Below are 25,000 nucleotides of genomic sequence, written 5' to 3' on the forward strand. Positions count from 1 at the left end.
TGTGTGTGTGTGTGTGTGTGTGTGCATGCGTGTCCTCTCCTGTGAAGTGTTTGTCCTATTTTATCCTGTGATTAGAAGGGTGTTTAAGACACGCAGATTTACGCACACACACACACACACACACACACACACACACACACACACACACACACACACACACACACACACACACACACACACACACACACACACACACACACACACACAGGGAAAGCACAGAAGCAAGACAGCGTGGTGCTGCAGACAGGTTGCAATAACAACTGAATTACAGACTGTAGAACTCACAAGATCAGACGGGGAAAGTCAAAATAATCTAAACTTCTCTCTCTCTCTCTCTCTCTCTCTCTCTCTCTCTCTCTCTCTCTCTCTCTCCCTCTCTCTCTCTCTCTCATCATGCCTGATTGAACTGCTCTTTCTTCTCCTCTCTGTTTTGAAGGCTCCCGACTCAAAACAGCCAAATTGCTTTTTTTACGGGTGCGACTCTGTATTTATGGGAGAGGGGCTGTCATTGTCATCATTGCCTTCAAATTGAGGAGGGTTGGTTTTGTTTTTACAAGTTTAAACAGAGCGGGGAGGCTCTGTGTCCCGCCGCCAGCCCACTGTGGGAGCGTGAGGTTATAACTTATTATAGTAAACGAAAACTAACTAAAAAACGAAAACTAGAATGGAAAAACATTTTAGTTAACTGAAATAAAAATAAAAACTAAGCTTTAAAAAAAAAACTAAAACTAACTGAAACGGTATTGTGTGTTTACAAAACTAACTAAAATAAACTAAAATTATGGAGAAAATTCCCTTAGTTTTCGTCTTTTGTGGAAATGTTTTTTTTTTAGTTGGTGAGGTCAAAGAGAGAAGTTGTATGTCTCAACATTCCTATGATGTTTTGTTGATTTTCTTTATTAGACAATACTTTTTCCGGAGCTTTTTTAATCTCACCCCTGACAAATACCCCATATTATGTAAAAGACTAAAACTGACACTAAAACTAAACAAAACTAAACTAAAACTAAGCATTTTCAAAAAATAAAAACAAAACGAAACTAGCAACCTCACTTTAAAAACGAATTAAAACTAAACTGTAATTGAAAACAAAACCTCAAAACTAATAAAAATAAAAACTAATGGAAAAATCCAAAACTATTATAACCTGTGTCAGAAATCAGTACTCACATTTTATACTTAAGTGAAAGTATCAATACGGCAATGTAGTAAAAGTCGGGAAAATGTACTTGAGTAAAAGTACATTTCGCACCGCGAGGCGCTGTGTGCTTGTAGATCGGCTGTTTTCACTACTTTTGTGCGACGGCTTTGTATGATGAAGCAGGGCTTTGCTTTGCGAAGAAATTTACAAATTTGAAACTTGGAGATACGAGGTTTCTGCCCGACAACGACGATGGTATTTCCTATTTGTGACAAGAGATGATGCTAGCAGCTACTGCCAGAGCACAAACAGGCCTACCGCTGTAGGCCTACAGTTCTACTGCCAGAGCACAAACAGGCCTACCGCTGTAGGCCTACAGTTCTACTGCCAGAGTACAGACAGGCCTACAGCTGCCACGACGCAACACAGCCAGGGTTGCCATGTCTGCCTATTACAGGTGACTTTGGGCTTGTTGTTCTGCCTGTAAAATATTGATAGTTGCAGTTATTTTTCCTTTTTATTTAAAGTTAAACCAGTGGTTCTCAAACATTTCCCAAATCAAGGACCACCCCTCCCCCCATGGACCCCACCTTCTGAAAATATTTAGTGCCAGAGGACCCCCAGAGGACCCCCAGATGACCCTCGTTCCAGATATGTGTGCAAACACATTTAAAATGTTTCACTTTTCCTCATATATCCACAAGTTTCCAACGTCCCATGGTGCATTGCGCAGAAATTGGACGGAGCTTCCGGCGCCGCAGCCGAGTGTGATCTACAAGCTCACAACGGCTGCATCTGCGACGCGACGTGAGCTTGTATGTCTGCTGTTAACCGGAAGTGTGGTGCAGTGTGGTGCAAAACATTCTCCAGTAAATTCCCGTGGAACGAGGTGGATATATTTTTTTTAGAAAATAGCAGATCTACTAGCTCACATGGCATCGTGACGCACTGTGAGCTTGTGGATGGGCTATTTTCAAATATACTGTATATACTGTAGGTTCAAAAGTGCTCATGGTGCTTATAGTCGCTTCTTCTGCTTTTTTCAAATATCCGACGCCTCTTTCGGGCTTGTGTGATTCACAGATCCTGGTTTACAGTTTAGGCATTTAGCAGACTCTTTTAATCCAAAGCGATTTATAATAAGCAGATAATACATCACTATAATAAACAAGATGCTATAACATGTCAGAACATCAACAACAATATAACAAATGCATATGAATATGAATATCAATCTAAAAAACCAATACAATCAGTAAAGAAAAAAGGATTCTAAAAAAAACTAAAAACAAATACTAACTAGCTTCATGTATGGTCATTGATTTTTCAGTACTGCAATGGGTTTAGGTGGAGTCTGAAAAGGTGAGTCTTCAGTCCACGGCGAAAGCTAGCGAGTGAGTCCGTTGTTCTAAGTGCGACAGGGAGTTTATTCCACAGTTTGGGGGCCAGGAGGGCAAACTGTCTCGGTCGAGTGGATTTTTGTCCTGGATTTTTTTAGCGAGGGTTCTGTCAGCATCCCTGTGTTGGCTGATCTGAAGTGAACGGGTGGGGGTGTAGGGGTTGATCAGGTTTTGGAGGTATGGAGGAGCCATACCTTTGGCTGCTTTGAAGGTCAGCATCAGTGTTTTGTATTCAGTGCGGGCTTGTTGCTTGCTTGTTGCTTGTTGCTGGTTGCTTGTTTCTCTGGCAGAACCTGGCAGAACCTGGCAACCTACTAGGCTTTCTGGGGGAAAGCCTGGTGTTTGTTCACAACAGGCCGGTTGGTTTCCGCCTAGAGCGCGGAAACCACTAGAAGAAGCGGCGTCGCTTTGATTTGGTTCCCCACGTTTGTTTCCCCAATCCCTATTAAAATGCTCCAGTAGCCTAGTGTAGTCTTTCCAGTCGCTTATAGTTGGAATAAAAGATGCATATACCAAACACATTTTTCAAAAGCAAAACTACTCCGCATCAAGGAGTTTATTAGGTAGGCCCTAAAAGTATGTCCTTGAGCGCAGGGGAATATTTTGGGTTAAAACTGAATCCGGTTTGATCTTTCCGGCTGTTGTGGTTTCCACTCCAGACCGGTTACAACCCCGAAAAGTGAAGTGATCCCAGACATACCAGCGCTGTGAGACAGGGGGGAGGGGAGAGCGCGCGGCGGAGTGCTCATCATCTCTGCTGTGTTTGCTTTGGCTGCCAGCGGCCCTGACTGACGGGGTTAAATCTCTCCAGGACTACTGACTGCACGTCATTCAACTGCTGCTCATTCCTCTCCACCAACCATGAGGACATTGCTCATCATGGTTGAATCTGAAAATCTCTCGGATGCAGCGATGTGCAATGCAAGAGTGAGTGTGTGTGTGTGTGTGTGTGTGTGTGTGTGTGTGTGTGTGTGTGTGTGTGTGTGTGTGTGTGTGTGTGTGTGTGTGTGTGTGTGTGTGTGTGTGTGTGTGTGTGTGTGTGTGTGTGTGTGTGTGTGCGTGGACGTGTTGGGCCCTCAGGCAGTCAGCGTGTCATGCTGGGTGGTCTCGGTACGAAGGTGCAGAACAGAGCGGTTTGTGAGGTCAGCCTTGTCTTGGTGATCACACCTGAGCAGCTCTACTGGAAACAATCCCTCACAGCAGCCGTGGTGTTTTTGACAGCAAATTTTGATTTAGTTTCAGTCTTTTGAATAAAATGTCATTTAGTTTTAGTCATAATTTAGTCACCTGAAAAGTTTTAGTTTTAGTCTAATTTTAGTCGACTAAATATACGTTTTTAGGCGACTATAAATCTACAGTTGATTTAGTCGACTGAGATGTATTTTGGCAGGCCTTGATGGCATCGTAATGACTGATTTTACACTTGTGCGATGCGTTGTGAGCTTGTAGATCTGCGATTGTCAGCACGCAACACCTGAGAGCAACCAAACATAAAATGACTCTCTTCAGCACTAGTCCCTCTCTAACGTTTCAGTCTTTTTGTTATTTTGTTGACGGAAATTGTCAATATATTTAGTCTTAGTTTTAGTCACCACAGCTTACTTTTTGTTTAGTTTTTATTTCGTTTTCGTCAGTGAAAAAAAACAACACAGTCGACAAACATTTTTCGTCATAGTTTTAGTTGACGGAATCAACACTGCATAGCAGGACAGCACAGACTGTGTACTTCTCCTCCCCGTGGTTGGTTGATGCCAGGGGGCAGGGGCTTCACAAGGGGGGGGGCTGAGTTACTAGCCTTCATTATTTTATACTTTAGCTATTGAGAAATAGCAGATATACAAGCTCACAGCGCGGCCCGCTGCGAGCTTGTAGATCTGCTATTTTTGAAAAGTCATGAAAATGTGTGCAAATCTTTGAATATATGTATTTTTTAAGCGAACATTTGTAACTCAAATGTTGCTACTGGGGAGGGGGTCCCTGGAACTAAATATATTGAGATGGGGGTCCGTGGCCAAATACATATCATTTTGGGGGTCCTTCACATGAAAAGGTTTGAGCACCACTGACATTAAAACATAGTTTTTTTTTTTCAAAAAACCTTAGAAGGATTTGAAATATTCAAATTTTCAAAAATAGCAGATCTACAAGCTTGTCTACACTACCACTGCTACGCTGATGACACCCAGCTGTATCTCACCACTACACCAGCCACTCTGCTCCCTCCACAGTCCATAGTCAACTGCCTGCATGAAATAAAAACCTGGATGACCATCAATCTACTCCAACTCAACAGTAAGAAAACAGAGCTCATGGTCATGGGTCCCAAGGTTGGAGATTTTCTCCTCCAGGTGGAAGCCTGCTCCATCCACCGAGGTTCACAACCTGAACCTGGGTGTCATCCTAGACTCTACTCTCTCCTACCAACCTGGGTGTCATCCTGGACTCTACTCTCTCCTATGGGTGTCATCCTGGACTCTACTCTCTCCTACCAACCTGGGTGTCATCTGGACTCTACTCTCTCCTATGGGTGTCATCCTAGACTCTACTCTCTCCTATCAACCTGGGTGTCATCCTGGACTCTACTCTCTCCTATGGGTGTCATCCTAGACTCTACTCTCTCCTATCAACCTGGGTGTCATCCTGGACTCTACTCTCTCCTACCAATCCCACATCAAATCCGTTACCAGATCTGCCTTCTTCCACCTGAAAAACATTTCCAGACTCCGGCCATCACTCACAAACTCTGTTGCTGAAACACTCATTCAGTCATTCATCTCCTCCCGTCTCGACTACTGCAACGGTGTCTTGTTCGGTCTCCCCATCACAATCTTGGACAGACTGCAGTATGTCCAGAACTCCGCTGCCAGAGTGCTCACTCGTACCAGACGCTGGCAGCACATCACCCCCACCCTCAAACGCCTCCACTGGCTCCCGGTCAAGTTCCACATCACTTCCAAACTGCTCCTCCTCACCTATAAAGATCTCCATGCCCTAGCCCCACAGTACCTGTCAGACCTCCTCAAGGACTACTGTCCTGAAAGGAAACCTGAGATCTGCTGACCTGGGGCTCCTCACTGTCCCTCCCAGCAATAAGCGGACCCTTGGGGAGCCTTCAGTGTGGTGGCCTCAACCCTCTGGAACTCCCTCCCCTTGGGGATAGAGCCTTCAGTGTGGCAGCCCCAACCCTCTGGAACTCCCTCCCCTTGGGGATAGAGCCTTCAGTGTGGCGGCCCCAACCCTCAGGAACTCCCTCCCCTTGGTGATTCGTCAGCTGCCAACATTGGACTCTTTCAAGTCCACATTGAAGAGACACTTATTTATTATGGCTTTTGGACAATTAAGTGATTGTTTATGTATTGTTAAGCACCTTGGGTTTTTTGAAAGGCGCTATATAAATCCAAGTTATTATTATTATCATTATTATTGTGTCTGCATGTTTATTCACCTTATTCCTGGCCACGCCCAGGAAGTAGGTGGAAACCCTGTCCGCCTCGGCGGGGGAAAAAAAGAAGAAAAAAAAACAGACCTGGGAAAGAGGTTCACCCGCTCGGAGCCCCACATCATTGAGTTTCCTGTTTACCAGTGTTGCCATGTCTGCTTATAATAAGCTGGGGCTTTTTTAAGTGTAGTTGCTTATTGGGATTTAATGCTTTCTATTGTTTTTTTAACTCTTTGACTGCCAGATGCAGGCTAAGCTACGCTGCATCGGGGGGGGGGGGGGGGGGGGGGGGGTCATATCAAGGACCCCAGTTTAATATTTATTTGTCGACAGAGTCACAGACCCATCTGAACATATTCCAAATATTATTTTTATATCCCTATATCCCTATATATATTTTTTTTTAAATAGCAGATCTACAAGCTCACGATGTCTAACAAAGTGACCTGGCCACTTGGTTCTTTGGCAAAATCTGGCAAAACACTGATTCCCTGTTCACTTCCTTACTAGGGAGGAGCAAAACACTGATTCCCTGTTCACTTCCTTACTAGGGAGGAGCAAAACACTGATTCCCTGTTCACTTCCTTACTAGGGAGGAGCAGCACACAGAGATACACTCAATGACTCTGTGTGTATCTCACACAACAATGACCTCTGTAAAAGGCAACGGCGGCCCCTGGAGAGGACAAGGAATAAGGAGAATAGGTTGATATCTCCTCTCCCTCTGGGCTTAGCTCTGGTCCATTACGTTAGGAGTTCTAACCTATAGCTCTGGTCCATTACGTTAGGAGTTCTAACGTGCAACACAAACACACAGGCAGGCAGTCAGAGGCACTGCCTGGCGCACACACAGAAAGGAAAAATGTTTATGTGCATTGTCCCTTTACCGGGAGTTAGTTAGCAGCCATGGTCTCGTCCATCCAGGCACGCAGCTCAGTGACGCGGGCGTACCCAGCGGGATAGTCCACACTGCAGTCCCCATAGACCCAGGAGACCACACCAACCAGAGTCCAAGCACCATTCTTCTCACAGACCAGCGGGCCCCCAGAGTCACCAAAGCAGGAAGAGACTCCATTCGCCCTGGCGCAGATCATCTGCTCAGTGACAAAGTTTCCATGGATTTTCTTGCACTCCTCATTAGTGAGGAGAGGGAGAGCAGCCTGCTGGAGCCGAGCAGAGGCGGGCCAGGGCAGGTTGTTCCGGCCCCAGCCAGACATCACACACGTCATTCCACCCGGGAAGCTGTCACTGCTCTCTGCCACGCACGCCACAGATACACGCGTACCCAACTCTGCGGGCCTGACTAACTTGATCAGTGCGATGTCATTGTTCAGCCGGCTGGGGAGGTTGTATTCTGGGTGCTTGAAGAATCTTTCCACCTCTATGGTCTGGATGTGCTCGGCGTTGGACGAACTGTCGTGCTCTCCCAAGATGACGCGGGTAGAGGGTTTCACAGAACAGTGTGCTGCGGTCACAATCCAGCTCTTGTTGATCAGGGTTCCGCCGCAGAAATGGAAGCCTGTGGGGGTCTGCAGAGACACCTGCCACGGATATGAGTGGCTCACAGCTTCTTCACCCCCGACAATCCGGGCAGGGTACCCCGTGATTACTGGAGGGATGTCAGGCACCCCACAGCCGTAAGCAACGGTAACGACCGCAAGGCAGAGGAGAATCAACCGCCAAGCCATGGTTTGACCTCGACTCTTAGCAAGCTGCCTGCAGCGTCCTTCTTACTGGAGCTATACAAACACAGCAGGGACAGGAGACTGGTTGACTAACTCTAGCACCGACAATAAGAATTATTATCTCTCCTGGTGGAAGCTGGACGATGTTTCTGAAGGTTCTAGTCTTGGCTATAATAGAAGATCCTGGGTAACAATTATTGCATCTGCAAACATGGGGTGACTGCAATCCTTTATATAGGCTACTGTAACTACAGTGTCATCACCATGTCATCACTCAGCCCAAATATGGAAATCTCTGTCAGTCCTTGTTTAAAAAGAAATCTGTAGAAAGGGCAGAACATCTAATCAGCCGGAAATCGCCGAACCTACCGCACTGTATATGGGCGTATATGTATCATCTATATGTATCTATATATCAGGTCGCACGTGTTGTTGGTGGCATCACCAAGAATGCAGCCTTGGTTACGTCATCATCAACAGCCAATGAGGGACTAGCATTCTTGGTGACATCACCAACAACCAGTGCGACCTGGTATGTATATATCCACCTGTTTCCGCCAGAATTTACTGTAGCATCATTTGCGGGACACTTCCGGTTAACAGCAGACATACAAGCTCACGTCGCGTCGCACTTGCAGCCGCTGTGAGCTTGTAGATCACACTCGGCTGCGGCACCCTATTGATTCCCACTCCCATTGATTCCATATTGATTCCATATTGATTCCCACTCCCATTGATTCCATATTGATTCCCTATTGATTCCCACTCCCATTCATTCCCTATTGATTCCCACTCCCATTGATTCACTATTGTTTCCCTATTGATTCCCACTCCCATTGATTCACTATTGTTTCCCTATTGATTCCCACTCCCATTGATTCCCTATTGATTCCCTATTGATTCCCACTCCCATTGATTCACTATTGATTCCCACTCCCATTGATTCACTATTGATTCCCTATTGATTCCCACTCCCATTGATTCACTATTGATTCCCTATTGATTCCCACTCCCATTGATTAACTATTGATTCTCTATTGATTCCCACTCCCATTGATTCACTATTGATTCCCTATTGATTCCCACTCCCATTGATTCACTATTGATTCCCTATTGATTCCCACTCCCATTGATTCACTATTGATTCCCTATTGATTCCCACTCCCATTGATTCACTATTGATTCCCTATTGATTCCCACTCCCATTGATTCACTATTGATTCCCTATTGATTCCCACTCCCATTGATTCACTATTGATTCCCTATTGATTCCCACTCCCATTGATTCACTATTGATTCCCGAATTGATTCCCACTCCCATTGATTCACTATTGATTCCCTATTGATTCCCACTCCCATTGATTCACTATTGATTCCCTATTGATTCCCACTCCCATTGATTCACTATTGATTCCCTATTGATTCCCACTCCCATTGATTCACTATTGATTCCCTATTGATTCCCACTCCCATTGATTCACTATTGATTCCCGATTGATTCCCACTCCCATTGATTCACTATTGATTCCCTATTGATTCCCTATCCCTGTCGGACAGAAGTCTGTCTGTCAATTTCCAATGGCAGTGGAACAGTTAGGGGCTTTTAAGCCGTGACATCATGTTGTAGTCAGACCTCCAAGCAGATTTATTATCAATATCTGTCCCTCGCTATTTCAACAGATCCGAGACAAAAATAACGACTAAAGTATAATTTTACCACTTTCCTTTCAACAACAAAGAGAGGAAAAATTAGTAAATAGTAAAAATAGTAAAAAAGATTCAGAGTTCTCCTCTGCCTACAAAATGATGTCAGACTTAACAGCCCCATAATGTGTTGTCCTGTTGGGAAACCACACTAATAATAATAATACTATAATGTGTTGTCCTGTTGGAAACCACACTAATAATAATACTATAATGTGTTGTCCTGTTGGAAACCACACTAATAATAATAATACTATAATGTGTTGTCCTGTTGGAAAACCACACTAATAATAATAATACTATAATGTGTTGTCCTGTTGGGAAACCACACTAATAATAATACTATAATGTGTTGTCCTGTTGGAAAACCACACTAATAATAATAATACTATAATGTGTTGTCCTGTTGGAAACCACACTAATAATAATAATACTATAACGTGTTGTCCTGTTGGAAACCACACTAATAATAATACTATAATGTGTTGTCCTGTTGGAAACCACACTAATAATAATAATACTATAATGTGTTGTCCTGTTGGAAAACCACACTAATAATAATACTATAATGTGTTGTCCTGTTGGAAACCACACTAATAATAATACTATAATGTGTTGTCCTGTTGGAAAACAACACTAATAATAATAATACTATAATGTGTTGTCCTGTTGGAAAACCACACTAATAATAATACTATAATGTGTTGTCCTGTTGGAAACCACACTAATAATAATACTATAATGTGTTGTCCTGTTGGAAAACCACACTAATAATAATAATACTATAATGTGTTGTCCTGTTGGAAACCACACTAATAATAATACTATAATGTGTTGTCCTGTTGGAAACCACACTAATAATAATACTATAATGTGTTGTCCTGTTGGAAACCACACTAATAATAATAATACTATAATGTGTTGTCCTGTTGGAAACCACACTAATAATAATACTATAATGTGTTGTCCTGTTGGAAACCACACTAATAATAATAATACTATAATGTGTTGTCCTGTTGGAAACCACACTAATAATAATACTATAATGTGTTGTCCTGTTGGAAACCACACTAATAATAATACTATAATGTGTTGTCCTGTTGGAAACCACAATAATAATAATAATACTATAATGTGTTGTCCTGTTGGAAAACCACACTAATAATAATACTATAATGTGTTGTCCTGTTGGAAAACCACACTAACTAGAAAGTTGCAATTGGAAATTGCAAGTGTGGTTGCTGTGACTATATGCTGCAGTGTGCTCACTGTCATGTGAAGCTCAAACAATCCTCCAGCTAGCACCACTCCCACATCCAGCTAACACCACTCCCACATGTGTTTCCACCAATTTCCAATAGTAAAAATAGTAAAAAAGATTCAGAGTTCTCCTCTGCCTACAAAATGATGTCAGACTTAACAGCCCCATAATGTGTTGTCCTGTTGGGAAACCACACTAATAATAATAATACTATAATGTGTTGTCCTGTTGGAAACCACACTAATAATAATACTATAATGTGTTGTCCTGTTGGAAACCACACTAATAATAATAATACTATAATGTGTTGTCCTGTTGGAAAACCACACTAATAATAATAATACTATAATGTGTTGTCCTGTTGGGAAACCACACTAATAATAATACTATAATGTGTTGTCCTGTTGGAAAACCACACTAATAATAATAATACTATAATGTGTTGTCCTGTTGGAAACCACACTAATAATAATAATACTATAATGTGTTGTCCTGTTGGAAACCACACTAATAATAATACTATAATGTGTTGTCCTGTTGGAAACCACACTAATAATAATAATACTATAATGTGTTGTCCTGTTGGAAAACCACACTAATAATAATACTATAATGTGTTGTCCTGTTGGAAACCACACTAATAATAATACTATAATGTGTTGTCCTGTTGGAAAACAACACTAATAATAATAATACTATAATGTGTTGTCCTGTTGGAAAACCACACTAATAATAATACTATAATGTGTTGTCCTGTTGGAAACCACACTAATAATAATACTATAATGTGTTGTCCTGTTGGAAAACCACACTAATAATAATAATACTATAATGTGTTGTCCTGTTGGAAACCACACTAATAATAATACTATAATGTGTTGTCCTGTTGGAAACCACACTAATAATAATACTATAATGTGTTGTCCTGTTGGAAACCACACTAATAATAATAATACTATAATGTGTTGTCCTGTTGGAAACCACACTAATAATAATACTATAATGTGTTGTCCTGTTGGAAACCACACTAATAATAATAATACTATAATGTGTTGTCCTGTTGGAAACCACACTAATAATAATACTATAATGTGTTGTCCTGTTGGAAAACCACACTAATAATAATACTATAATGTGTTGTCCTGTTGGAAAACCACACTAATAATAACTAGACCAGGTCAACCTGGTTGTGCCAGACCCCCTGTCTGTCATCATCATTTATGACATCATACCTTTTGTAGGCATGTCATCATCATGTCATCATCATATATACCCTTTATATAGAAAACCCGGACAGACAGACCGACATTTGCTTATGTAGGCCTACCCATTTCATGGGTCTGGCAATAATACTATAATGTGTTGTCCTGTTGGAAACCACACTAATAATAATACTATAATGTGTTGTCCTGTTGGAAACCACACTAATAATAATACTATAATGTGTTGTCCTGTTGGAAACCACACTAATAATAATAATACTATAATGTGTTGTCCTGTTGGAAACCACACTAATAATAATACTATAATGTGTTGTCCTGTTGGAAACCACACTAATAATAATACTATAATGTGTTGTCCTGTTGGAAACCACACTAATAATAATACTATAATGTGTTGTCCTGTTGGAAACCACACTAATAATAATAATACTATAATGTGTTGTCCTGTTGGAAACCACACTAATAATAATACTATAATGTGTTGTCCTGTTGGAAACCACACTAATAATAATAATACTATAATGTGTTGTCCTGTTGGAAACCACACTAATAATAATACTATAATGTGTTGTCCTGTTGGAAAACCACACTAATAATAATACTATAATGTGTTGTCCTGTTGGAAAACCACACTAATAATAACTAGACCAGGTCAACCTGGTTGTGCCAGACCCCCTGTCTGTCATCATCATTTATGACATCATACCTTTTGTAGGCATGTCATCATCATGTCATCATCATATATACCCTTTATATAGAAAACCCGGACAGACAGACCGACATTTGCTTATGTAGGCCTACCCATTTCATGGGTCTGGCAATAATACTATAATGTGTTGTCCTGTTGGAAAACCACACTAATAATAATACTATAATGTGTTGTCCTGTTGGAAAACCACACTAATAATAATAATACTATAATGTGTTGTCCTGTTGGAAAACCACACTAATAATAATACTATAATGTGTTGTCCTGTTGGAAAACCACACTAATAATAATAATACTATAATGTGTTGTCCTGTTGGGAAACCACACTAACTAGAAAGTTGCAATTGGAAATTGCAAGTGTGGTTGCTGTGACTATATGCTGCAGTGTGCTCACTGTCATGTGAAGCTCAAACAATCCTCCAGCTAGCACCACTCCCACATCCAGCTAACACCACTCCCACATGTGTTTCCACCAATTTCCAATTGCGTCTGATTCAAGGTAAAAACCTGTTCACATAAAGTTTATCTAGGATAAATAAAGTTTCCCCAGGACTACAGTGTGGTTAGTAGGCGGGGAGCCACGGGCCCAACATTTGAGATGACCTGTGATGTCATGACATACTTTTTGAAGCGGTGAAAGCCGCTTCCAAGGAGTGGCTTTGTGTGTCCCATGTCCATGTATGGTCATTTCAGTCCAGAATGAACAGGTTTTACCAAAAACAAAATGTGTGTCCCATGTCCATATATGGTCATTTCAGTCCAGAATGAACAGGTTTTATCTGTCCCGTACGTCCAGAATATGTGTGTAGTGTCCGTCCCGGTATGATGACTGGATACTTTGAGGATTGGTCAAGCTTCACATGACAATTCGGCCCTCCAGATAAAATCATTCATTCATTCATTCAGAATAAAGAATGTATCTATGTGTTCCAGATTCATAACTCTGGAACACATAGAATAAAAGTTCACCGCTTCACTTCGAAACGAGGTTTGATTTTTATTTTTGTTTTGTTTTTGAGCGGTGGTAAACCGCTCCATAGAGTGACTGTGTGTGTGTCTGTAGCCATTTCTCCTCAGCGTTTTGCCATAGCATTGTGTGTGTGTGTGTGTGTAAGCTGTAAAAGACCTGAGAGACGAGGCAAGAAGGGCTTTCTATGCCATCAAAAGGAACATCAAAATAGACATCCCAATAAAAACCTGGCTAAAAATACTGGACTCTGTGATCGAACCAATTTCCCTCTATGGTTGCGGGATCTGGGGACCAGCCGCAAACCAAGACCTTGAAAAATGGGACAAACATCAAATAGAGACCCTGCACACAGAATTCTGCAAATCAATTCTCAGAATTCAGCGGAAAACACCAAATAATGCATGCAGGGCAGAATTAGGACGATACCCTCTCATAATCAAAATAAAAAAGAGAGCATTCAAATTTTATAACCACTTAAAAGAAAGTGACCCAGATGCACTTCATAACAAGGCACTCACACACAGAGAAACCCTAGAGAGATGCCCCCTCAGCCAACTGGTCCGGGAACTCTACCTGACACATTGGAGAGAAGCAACCCAAAAGCAGAGCAAACTAGAATGCTATTTGGCCCTAAACAGAGAATACACCATGGCAGAATACCTGAGCAAGGTGGCTGACCAAAAACAAAGATAAATCTTGACTAGGTACAGACTCAGTGAGCACAGTCTTGCAATCGAGAAAGGACGTCACAGGCATACCTGGCTCCCTAGAGAAAACAGACTTTGCACCCACTGCACACAAAATGAAGTGGAAACTGAGCTACACTTTCTAACCATCTGTCCGCTGTACCAAGACATCAGAGACACATACTTCCCACAGATCATAACCACCCAAGGAGAGTTTCAAAATATGACCAATGATGAAAAACTCCCATACCTGCTGGGTGAAGTAAAACAATGTGCAAACACAGCAGCAAGATTTGTGAGCTGCTGTGATAAGAGAAGGATATCAAATGGAACCCAACCACCTTAAAAACCATTGTCACTGCTCTGCCTGCACGTTACCGTGATGCATGAAAACTGTTTTCACCTGTACATATTTTGTTCTGATTGTATTGTATTGTATTGTGTACACTTCTGCTTTGGCAATGTAAACGTATGTTTTCTCATGCCAATAAAGCCCTTTGAATTGAATTGAATTGAATTGAATTGAATTGTGTGTAGCATAGACTTAAATCCCAGTCTGAAGACGTTATGCAAGCACGACCACCGCTCACTTCGCATTGGGTGTGATTTTTTTCTATTAATTTGGTCAATAAGTTACACAGAATGAGAGGCCTGCTCTGCCGGAAACACTGCGGAAAAAGGTTATGGCCATTTGTATATTCAGTGTCCCATCGACGTCACTATACAGGAAAAGACAATTATTAAAAAAAGAAAGAAATCCTCTTTAAAGGCACGGAGACTCGCTCGCTCAGCGGTGTCTCACGTGGCTCATGGTCGCCTGAGACTGCGCGCCTCCGTCATCTCCACCGAAAACAAGCGCTCCTTTACAAGATCCTAACTGAACCATGGTGGGTTGAGGAATCGCGCATATTAAACGGCATATTAAAAATCTTTAGCCCTATTTTACACCTTGGCTGTTTGAAAATAGCCGATCTACAAGCTCACAAAGCGTTGCGATGCGACACGTTGTGAACTTGTAGATCTGCTATTTTCAAACATTTTGTACTTTTACTTTTGGTACTTCAAGTATATTTTGATGCCAATACTTTCATACTTTTACATTTTGGATTCTGGACTTTTACTTCTAACGGAGTATTTCCACATTGCAGTATTGATACTTTGACTTAAGTAAGACATGTGAGTACTTTTTCCACCCTTGCGCGTTTGCACTCCAGCCGCCAATCAGGACTGGGCTGAAATGACACACCTGTGCAATCATTACGAGAACGTTCTGATATGGAGGGCTTCATGGATGGGTAAATGCAGATGTCAAATTGATAATTAATTAACCCAGTGCGTGCGTGCGTGCGTGCGTGCGTGTGTCTCACCATGTGTGGCTCCTGGCCAGGTTGGCACTGTGGACAGGGTTGGCAGCTGTTGCTGGTCTGGTTGAAGAACTCAAACTCTCCACAGCTGGAGTACTCAGCACGTGTAGAGCACGCCCAACACACCTACAGGCACAGGACAGCCAGTGAGACACACATACTGTAGATACACCCAACAGGACAGCCAGTGAGACACACATACTGTAGATACACCCAACACCTACAGGCACAGGATAGCCATGAGACACACATACTGTAGATACATAAATACATTAAAATACAGCAGGGGTCAGCAACCTTTTGACGTATCTTAGAGTCTATATGAGTTCAACTATTTACTCAACTTTGTTGCTTGGAGAGGAGATGTTAAGAAACAGAGTAGCCGGCGATCAGGAACACAGACAGGCAAAGATGTTGAGGTGATCAGAGTTTCCAGGTTTATTGCATAGTATGAAGCCCACAGGCCTAAGCCCACAGAACAACCGGTCAGCCTGCCGGCCTCCCAGGAAATACACACCGTACATACAAATTCAATGGTCTTTTAAAGCAATTGAAGGCGGACTCAAACTCAACCTGTCCAGACAGTTTGATTAAATTAGCATCTGCATGTGGCCAAATGGCTTCTGCCCCTAAGGGCCTTTGTTGACTGAAAACACCTTATCAATAGAACACAGCATGTGACATTCCTACACAAAGATAGTGCCCTGTGACTTTGTTCCACCCAGGAGCACTGGGGGGTAGATGCAAATAAGCCCTTGTGTTGCAATGAGAGACAAGCCGGCAGACTTGAGTGAATTAACAGCCTTACCATTATACTGTACAATATCATGAACTACAATAAATGGCGAAGTTTGGCGAATATGAGTTTCACAGGATACCGCATTCCTCCCTAATATCACAGACACCTGTGATATTCACAATAACAAAAGTGAAACCATATTCATGTAAATAAGTGGAACACAAACATAAAAGGAAGAAAGATACAGTTCGACATAGTACATACAGATTCAAGATTACATGTACATGTGGTTACAGTTCATACATCACATCACTCATTCAGTGTGAAAGATCTCAGTTTCCTCTTATCTGAAATGTAAAAACATTATTTCCTATAACGTTGCCACACCAATACCAGACATTCAAAGAAATACATAAAATCCTCTATTAACACTGCAATATCCCTCTTAATGTAGTCGCAATTATAACCAATACATAATCTAGAAATGGTGGTTTACAATGATACACAAATACATACAAACAATTGTTGATAATAGCTTACTTCACCTCCTAATAATGATCACCAAATAATGAACTTATCAACACATAGTTTTTCACAACTTAATCAGAAACAACTTTCTTGTACTTAACATCTTATTGGTTAGCCTAAGCTAAACAATTATTAACTGGCTTGCAAATCGTCCTGACAATTTAGAAAATATGAGATCAAATCTATTAATGCAATCATTACCTGGCCTTTTAATTTAACAGGTATAGAAAGTCCTACACCCTGCCCAAACAACATCAATTTTGGATATGTGAGATAAAATATTTGTTTATTTACTTAAAAATTCTGTTTCCCAAAATAAGACGTCCGCACCCGCACTCTGAATCCGTCCCCATACTTCTCAAGTACAGCCATTGACGACCCAGGCCAGGCTGCTGTCAACTCTTATGCGGTTGAAAGGCCAGAATTTACTCCATAAAAAACCTAATAATCGTCACATTCATTGGCAAATATACCTCAGCTGACACATTTCGTTCAAATTACATTTGTTTACATAATCAAACATTCCTCTTATGCCAACTTTACACTAATTATCCTAAAAATCAACAAAAACATACACACATTCAATTGATTATTACATGGTATTGAAATTTAAAATAATTGACCTCTTCGTAGCCTATATGTCGCTTCTGTAGCCTTCTCACAAAGAATGTCCTTGTCTCACCTACTGCCGTTGTGTGGCATGTTTACGTTGAAAGGGTCCAACACCTCCCTTGGCCCTGCATGGCCTTGGTGGGTGATGCGCTGTAGGACAGACAGCCAGGCAAGAAAGCCCTTGATCCCGGGTGAACGAAAATCACCGGACCTCCCTAGGCGCTCAGCTGCATGCTGCTATTGTTTATTGTTCACGAAAAGTTTTTACTGTCCGACTGGATCCACGACTGGATCACCTCTTCTCCCCCCTGCGGTGAACCAGACCTGGATTCACCGCACTTTTTCTTCCTTCCAACATCACAGAGGTCCATCTGTGAGGCCACGAAGCGTAGCATCATCACAGCAATGCGCTGCGAGGTTCCTGGCTTGCAGATGAGTTGAGTCAGCCGCTGCCGCCGTGGACATCTCTCACCCGCACGGCGTCCTCCGTCGCGTTGTCCTCCGACGTTGCTGCGGTCATCATCGCTGTTGTTGCGTGGACATCGTTGCCGCGGTCTGCGGGTTCCTCACGTTGCCGTCCGTCCGTCATCCTCCCTCGACCAGAGAGGTGCCCGTTGACAAAACACAGAACTTTCTGCTCCTCAAAAAAATCTCCGTCCGTCGAACGCAACAAAGAGGAAAAATAGGAAAAAACACACAGCTCTTCCACGGTCCCGAGTCCTTTGACAAAAACGACGCACAAATCAAAATCCTGCCTTCATAGTAAGCCTAAATAGAAAACTCACCACAGGAAAAATACCTGGCGTAGATTAGTACCCATATTTGAGCCCCCACTATTTATGACGTATCTTAGAGTCTATATGAGTTCAACTATTTACTCAACTTTGTTGCTTGGAGAGGAGATGTTAAGAAACAGAGTAGCCGGCGATCAGGAACACAGACAGGCAAAGATGTTGAGGTGATCAGCGTTTCCAGGTTTATTGCATAGTATGAAGCCCACAGGCCTAAGCCCACAGAACAACCGGTCAGCCTGCCGGCCTCCCAGGAAATGCACCCCGTACATACAAATTCAATGGTCTTTTAAAGCAATTGAAGGCGGACTCAAACTCAACCTGTCCAGACAGTTTGATTAAATTAGCATCTGCATGTGGCCAAATGGCTTCTGCCCCTAAGGGCCTTTGTTGACTGAAAACACCTTATCAATAGAACACAGCATGTGACATTCCTACACAAAGATAGTGCCCAGTGACTTTGTTCCACCCAGGAGCACTGGGGGGTAGATGCAAATAAGCCCTTGTGTTGCAATGAGAGACAAGCCGGCAGACTTGAGTGAATTAACAGCCTTACCATTATACTGTACAATATCATGAACTACAATAAATGGCGAAGTTTGGCGAATATGAGTTTCACAGGATACCGCACTTTTTTAAATGAAGTGCCATTTTCTTATTTTCTAGATAGTGAGTGTGCCATGCCATTGTCGACATACATTTTAATGACACCCCATAAAAAAAATTCAGACATATTTTAATTGTTAGGACATTTTCATAATGATCATTATAGACTCAGCAATAGTCCAACTATCTCCCCGATTCCCTCCCCATATCAAAGTTCAGATTTTTTATGAACGTAGAATCATGTGCAGGAATGTAAGTTGCTGCAAATTAGGAGACTTTATTTAAAAATAAAAAAATAAATCCTCTCTCTCACACTTCTGCCAGTGTGCCAGTGATCACCCCCCCCCCCCCCCTGTGCCAATGTTGGCACCTGAGCCTAAGGTTGCCCACCCCTGAAATACAGTGAAGTGAGCAGCAGTGCCCTTTATGAGTTGATTTCATTAAGCTCTATGACCCGTACTAGCAAAAAACCTTGGCAATGCCAAGCTTGGTGGGACATATGGATGGGCATATGGATGGGCATACGGATGGGCATACGGACTAAGCCAGATGTACAGTAGGAGCCACCTAGATACCTAGATAAGTCTTCTAGGTCAGTGGTTCTCAAATTATTTCGGGGGGTCTCCAGGTGATTAACTTAATGTGCAACATTGTTTTCTCACTCAACAAAGCCAACAAAGCTTAAAGGGCGATTTTACATTTTATTGTTGTTTGGGACACGATCAACACAATCCTGAGTTATGTTTTGTGTTCAATCTGTGTTTTTAGATATTTTAGTATTTCAGCATGACTAGTGATGCATTTTGCATCATCAGTGATGCGTTTTGCATCATATGATGCAAAACACATCACTTGTACATTTTATTTTATTTTTTTTCCTAATGGCCGGCCTGGACCGGCCGGGAATGAACCGACCGTTCAGGAGTTGTCCCGCTTTTCCCAATGGCCAGCACGTCCCTGAACTCCTTTACACTTTGGGGGGAGGCAAGCCTCGTGAGATACAGGAAAAACCAAGACCTCAGTGTTGAAATACGCGAGTTACTTTACCAGCCGTTTCATTGTTTTAAGGACATATTTTTGCAATTATAATCTGTGTACATCTTGTAATAATAGCTCCCCCTGGCCAATCAGCAACAGCGATCAATCATAGCGATTCCCCCGGCTGCACCTTTATCCAATCAAATCAAGAATGAGTGACATCATTTGAACGGGAGAGAAACCAAACCACTGAAGAGCAGAGAAACCAAAGTCCATCAAACATCTCCATCTTCATTTGTTCTGACACATTAGTGGAGAGATCATTGCTGGCCCTGATCACTGATTTATAGACTGATAATGGCGTGTGTGTGTCCAGGGACGTGCTGGGCCCCTGATTCAGCCCGGGAAAAAGAGTTGCAGAGGCCCTCATTGTGCGCTATAGAGAGAGATCTCTCTCTATAGCGCTGCTGCTACTCAAAGATTTGCCATTTCAGATCATGACAAGTGACAAGCCAGTGGGCCAATTACATGAGTTATATTTTGTCGTTGTCGAGTGGAAACCTTGTATGTCCAAAACCGTTTGTTTTGTATTTATCATTTAAAAAAGTTATAGATAGATGATATAAACTAGTGAAAACAGCCGATCTACAAGCACACAATGCCTTGTTGTGTCCTTGTAGATCAGCTGTTTTCACTACTTTTGTGCAACAGCCTTGTATGATGAAGCAGGGCTTTGCTTTGCGAAAAAATGTATACATTTGAAACTTGGCGATACGAGGTTTCTGCCCGACAGTGACAATTTACTTTGTTGGCCGCCCAGCCCCCAAAACGGAACGAAGGCCGAATTTTTTTTATTTTTTTTCCCCTAATGGCCGGCCTGGACCGGCCCGGGAATGAACCAGCCGTTCGGGACGTCCCTGTGTGTGTGTGCGTGCGTGCGTGCGTGCGTGCGTGTCTCATGGAGGCACAATTTCCTGGCCCTCACAAGAGACAGTTGTTTATGGTTAAAAAGAAAAGAACACACAGACCTACAAGCTGCACATGTTCCGTGTACAACGCTGTTGAGCAACTGTAACTCTGGCTGTGGAAATAGCATTCATAACATTGCAATATACCAATGCGTGTGCGTGTGTGTCCATGTGGGCATGTGGGAGAGCGAATGTGCAAGCTTGTGTGCATGCGAGCGTGTGTGCGCGTTACATTATGTGTGTGTCACTGTTACTATCAATGTGGCTTATTGTAATATACAGCAGCTGGTACGTATTAATACCATAGAGTATATATATAATAGAGAGCGGACCAGCCCCGCCCCCAGCTATCATTTCAATGCAAGCGCTCAGTGGCGTTTTGAAGCAATAGCTACATGCAAGCATGTAGCTAATCCAGGTGCATTCTGGGGGAAATTGGTCTCTACCTAGAGACCAAAATGTTTGACGTCGAGACGTAATGACGTCACGAACAACGTCGACGTCCATTGAACCCTATTGTAGACCCCAGTGCCGCGCTCTTATGCTCGTGCATGTATGTTTCACCCCGCCTGAAATTCCAGCTTTGGCCAGTAGGGCGGCCGCTTCAATGTTTACAAGCCGTTCTGGGGGCTTGATTAATACTTATTGTAATATACAGCAGCTGGTACGTATACATATTATTACTTATTGTAATATACAGCAGCTGGTACGTATACATATTATTACTTATTGTAATAGACAGCAGCTGGTACGTATACATATTATTACTTATTGTAATATACAGCAGCTGGTACGTATACATATTATTACTTATTGTAATATACAGCAGCTGGTACGTATACATATTATTACTTATTGTAATAGACAGCAGCTGGTACGTATACATATTATTACTTATTGTAATAGACAGCAGCTGGTACGTATACATATTATTACTTATTGTAATAGACAGCAGCTGGTACGTATACATATTATTACTTATTGTAATAGACAGCAGCTGGTACGTATGGGTGGGTGACGTGACGTAACGTTTTTGCTGTCCTCGGTGTCAAACATGTATAAATAAAAAATATATTTGTCAAAAACCTTCTGAATATTGTGCAGGACCTTAAGCTTTATGTGAACTTACTCAAGATTAAAACATTTCATTCCTCATTTCTTCAGAATCTTCAACCAAACATGGCAAAACTCATATGGTGTGACTGTCCTGACCTTGTTTCTCAAAGTGGGAACTTGAATAAAACTAAGAAAAATAATTGCTAAAAATCATTTGAAAATGAATTTAGGCTAAAAAAAATGTCTATTTTGAGCCTATATCTTTTCAAAGTCAAAGCATAATGTTTTCAGTCATTTCTGATCAAAAACATTTTGTCCCCCAACCCAAAATCATTTGGTGTGACACTAGTTTGGAAAAATTAAACAGGCAATTATTTGGACACCTATTGGCTAGAGAGGTCCTTCTTCTGTAAGGCTATTCAGCACTCCCAGCACAACTGCAAGACAGGTGTCTGAGGTGAGTTATGATTTTAACATTTTCATGAAATGCCATCTTGTTGAAACGTTGACAAACTCACCATTCTGGATGTCTTTTGGTGTGACACCTTTTCTTTAAAAAAAGCTTAAGTTATTTGAAGTTTTGGTCATATTTCCATGTAGATCTAGGCTGCTTTGTTATAGCTAGCATGCTGTTAGCATGCTAATGTGTACATAGTAGCCTCAAGGTAAACCTAAATGGAGAAAACAGTAATATGGTGTGACACTTAATCATATGGTGTGACATGTCTGCTTGTCACACCATATGACTTGACTGTCACACCATATGATTTATACTGTATTTAACTACAGATATAACAACAAATAACAAAGTTCCATGTTTCTTTTGTACATTTAAACATTTGTTTTAAACATTTTTACATAAAATGTAATTTAGCTTCATTCAGTGATACTTCAAATTCATCAGACAGAGCAGAAACCCCTTCACAGAAACCTTAACATATTGTTTCAATCTAAACAATATTTTCTCTTTGTCTTAAACTATACATTCCATTTTCTTTTGTCAGCTGGAAAATGACAAGTGCTGAGAGAACGAGAAAGTACAGGGAGAAACTAAACAATGACCCAGCAAGGAGAGAGGAGCCAAAGGGGCGAGACTGCATTTTCTACGAAGAGCAGGAGGTTGTCTGTGGCATAGCAGAACCGCAACAAGGCAGCCGGTTTGCTACCCTCACCAAATACGACTGGCTGATGTACAATACAGTCTAAATGTATAATCTAATCTGATCTAATACTTTTGTACTTTCACTCACTGGACTGGACAGTGGACAGTGTTAAGGTAGGACCCGAGACAAAACTAGCGAAAATAGCTGATCTACAAGCTCTCAACACGTTGTGCTGCGAGAGCTTGTAGATCAGCTATTTTCGGAGTTGCGCAACCCAGCACTCTTTAGCTAGTGGAGATGTGGTGTAATGTCATGATTCCTAATTACATTTGTTCAACAGAAAAAAATGCTGTGTTCAAGTTCAGGAGACTTCGGAAAAAAGCAATTTACCTGAATGCTGAGTTCTGTTTCCACTAATTGGTGTTAATAAAATGTTGCCTTCAATGCCTTGGCTCCAAGTGTGGCTATGCGCCTTATTGTCCCTTTAGGATCCTTCTGCCGTGGGCCGGCAGAAGACTTAGGTGTGCGTAGCATTCCTGTGCACATCCTCATCATCCATCTACTACTACAATTCTTTCTTATCCCATGTTAAAGCCCTACAATAATATCCTGTTCAGAAATATTAAGGCCATGTTATCCTGGGTAATTGTTTAATCAATCAGTAAAGTTCAGTACTCACTAATAGGTAGGTTAAAACACAGTTTGCTTTGACACATGAAGATATGATCATACGGTGTGACACTAAATCATTTGGTGTGACATTCCAAATAGTGAGAAATCATACCTTTATTAATGATTAAACCAAAAAAATGTTTATGGATTACATAGAGAATATTATCAGGAAGAGTCACAAATATTTGTGTAATTTTAGAGAAAGTTTTGACAGAATACATTTAAAATATGTTGTAAGATCATGAACATGGGCCTCACACAGAGTGTCGATTATGAAAAAAATATACAGATATAATTAATTTTCAAAAAACTATAGTGGATCACTGGTTAGTTATGATAAAGGACTTTGATAAAGTGAGTAACTTAAGAAAGATGTACTCCATTTTCATTTTATGAACAATTATTTTCATGTCACACCATATGACGATTTTAGGCACAAGTACAACAAACTGCTGAATAAAGTCTGATTCCAATAAAATATCTAAAAACAAAATGTATTTCCATAAGGTTGAGAGTGAGTAGAACAAAAGTAAATAACTTTTATGCCTGCAATTTAAAGTTTTTTTAAAAAAACATTTTTTGGGGCGTCACGTCACTGACCCGTATACATATTATTACTTATTGTAATAGACAGCAGCTGGTACGTATACATATTATTACTTATTGTAATAGACAGCAGCTGGTACGTATACATATTATTACTTATTGTAATATACAGCAGCTGGTACGTATACATATTATTACTTATTGTAATAGACAGCAGCTGGTACGTATACATATTATTACTTATTGTAATATACAGCAGCTGGTACGTATACATATTATTACTTATTGTAATATACAGCAGCTGGTACGTATACATATTATTACTTATTGTAATAGACAGCAGCTGGTACGTATACATATTATTACTTATTGTAATAGACAGCAGCTGGTACGTATACATATTATTACTTATTGTAATAGACAGCAGCTGGTACGTATACATATTATTACTTATTGTAATATACAGCAGCTGGTACGTATACATATTATTACTTATTGTAATAGACAGCAGCTGGTACGTATACATATTATTACTTATTGTAATAGACAGCAGCTGGTACGTATACATATTATTACTTATTGTAATAGACAGCAGCTGGTACGTATACATATTATTACTTATTGTAATAGACAGCAGCTGGTACGTATACATATTATTACTTATTGTAATAGACAGCAGCTGGTACGTATACATATTATTACTTATTGTAATAGACAGCAGCTGGTACGTATACATATTATTACTTATTGTAATAGACAGCAGCTGGTACGTATACATATTATTACTTATTGTAATATACAGCAGCTGGTACGTATACA

General features: G+C 41.2%; 2 protein-coding genes across 2 annotated transcripts in view; both read right to left on the reverse strand.

The window, feature by feature from the left end:
- Positions 1-25,000, reverse strand: part of edar (ectodysplasin A receptor) — a gene marked incomplete at both ends in the record, with an annotated part of 92,596 nt that overhangs the window by 64,500 nt on the left and 3,096 nt on the right. Inside the window, 2 exons of the mRNA XM_080753499.1 lie at positions 15,586-15,708; positions 17,934-18,055. Of these exons, the coding sequence (XP_080609625.1) occupies positions 15,586-15,708; positions 17,934-18,055 (245 nt within the window). The remainder of the gene's footprint in view (positions 1-15,585; positions 15,709-17,933; positions 18,056-25,000) is intronic.
- LOC308307982 (chymotrypsin A-like) lies at positions 6,874-7,668 on the reverse strand (the record flags this gene model as incomplete). The annotated part of the gene is made up of 1 exon (XM_080753327.1): positions 6,874-7,668. The coding sequence occupies one exon, from the start codon at positions 7,666-7,668 to the stop codon at positions 6,874-6,876; it is 795 nt and encodes a 264-aa protein (XP_080609453.1).

This window comes from Nannobrachium achirus, assembly GCF_963921795.1.
Source record: "Nannobrachium achirus genome assembly, chromosome: 22".
Lineage (NCBI taxonomy): Eukaryota > Metazoa > Chordata > Actinopteri > Myctophiformes > Myctophidae > Nannobrachium > Nannobrachium achirus.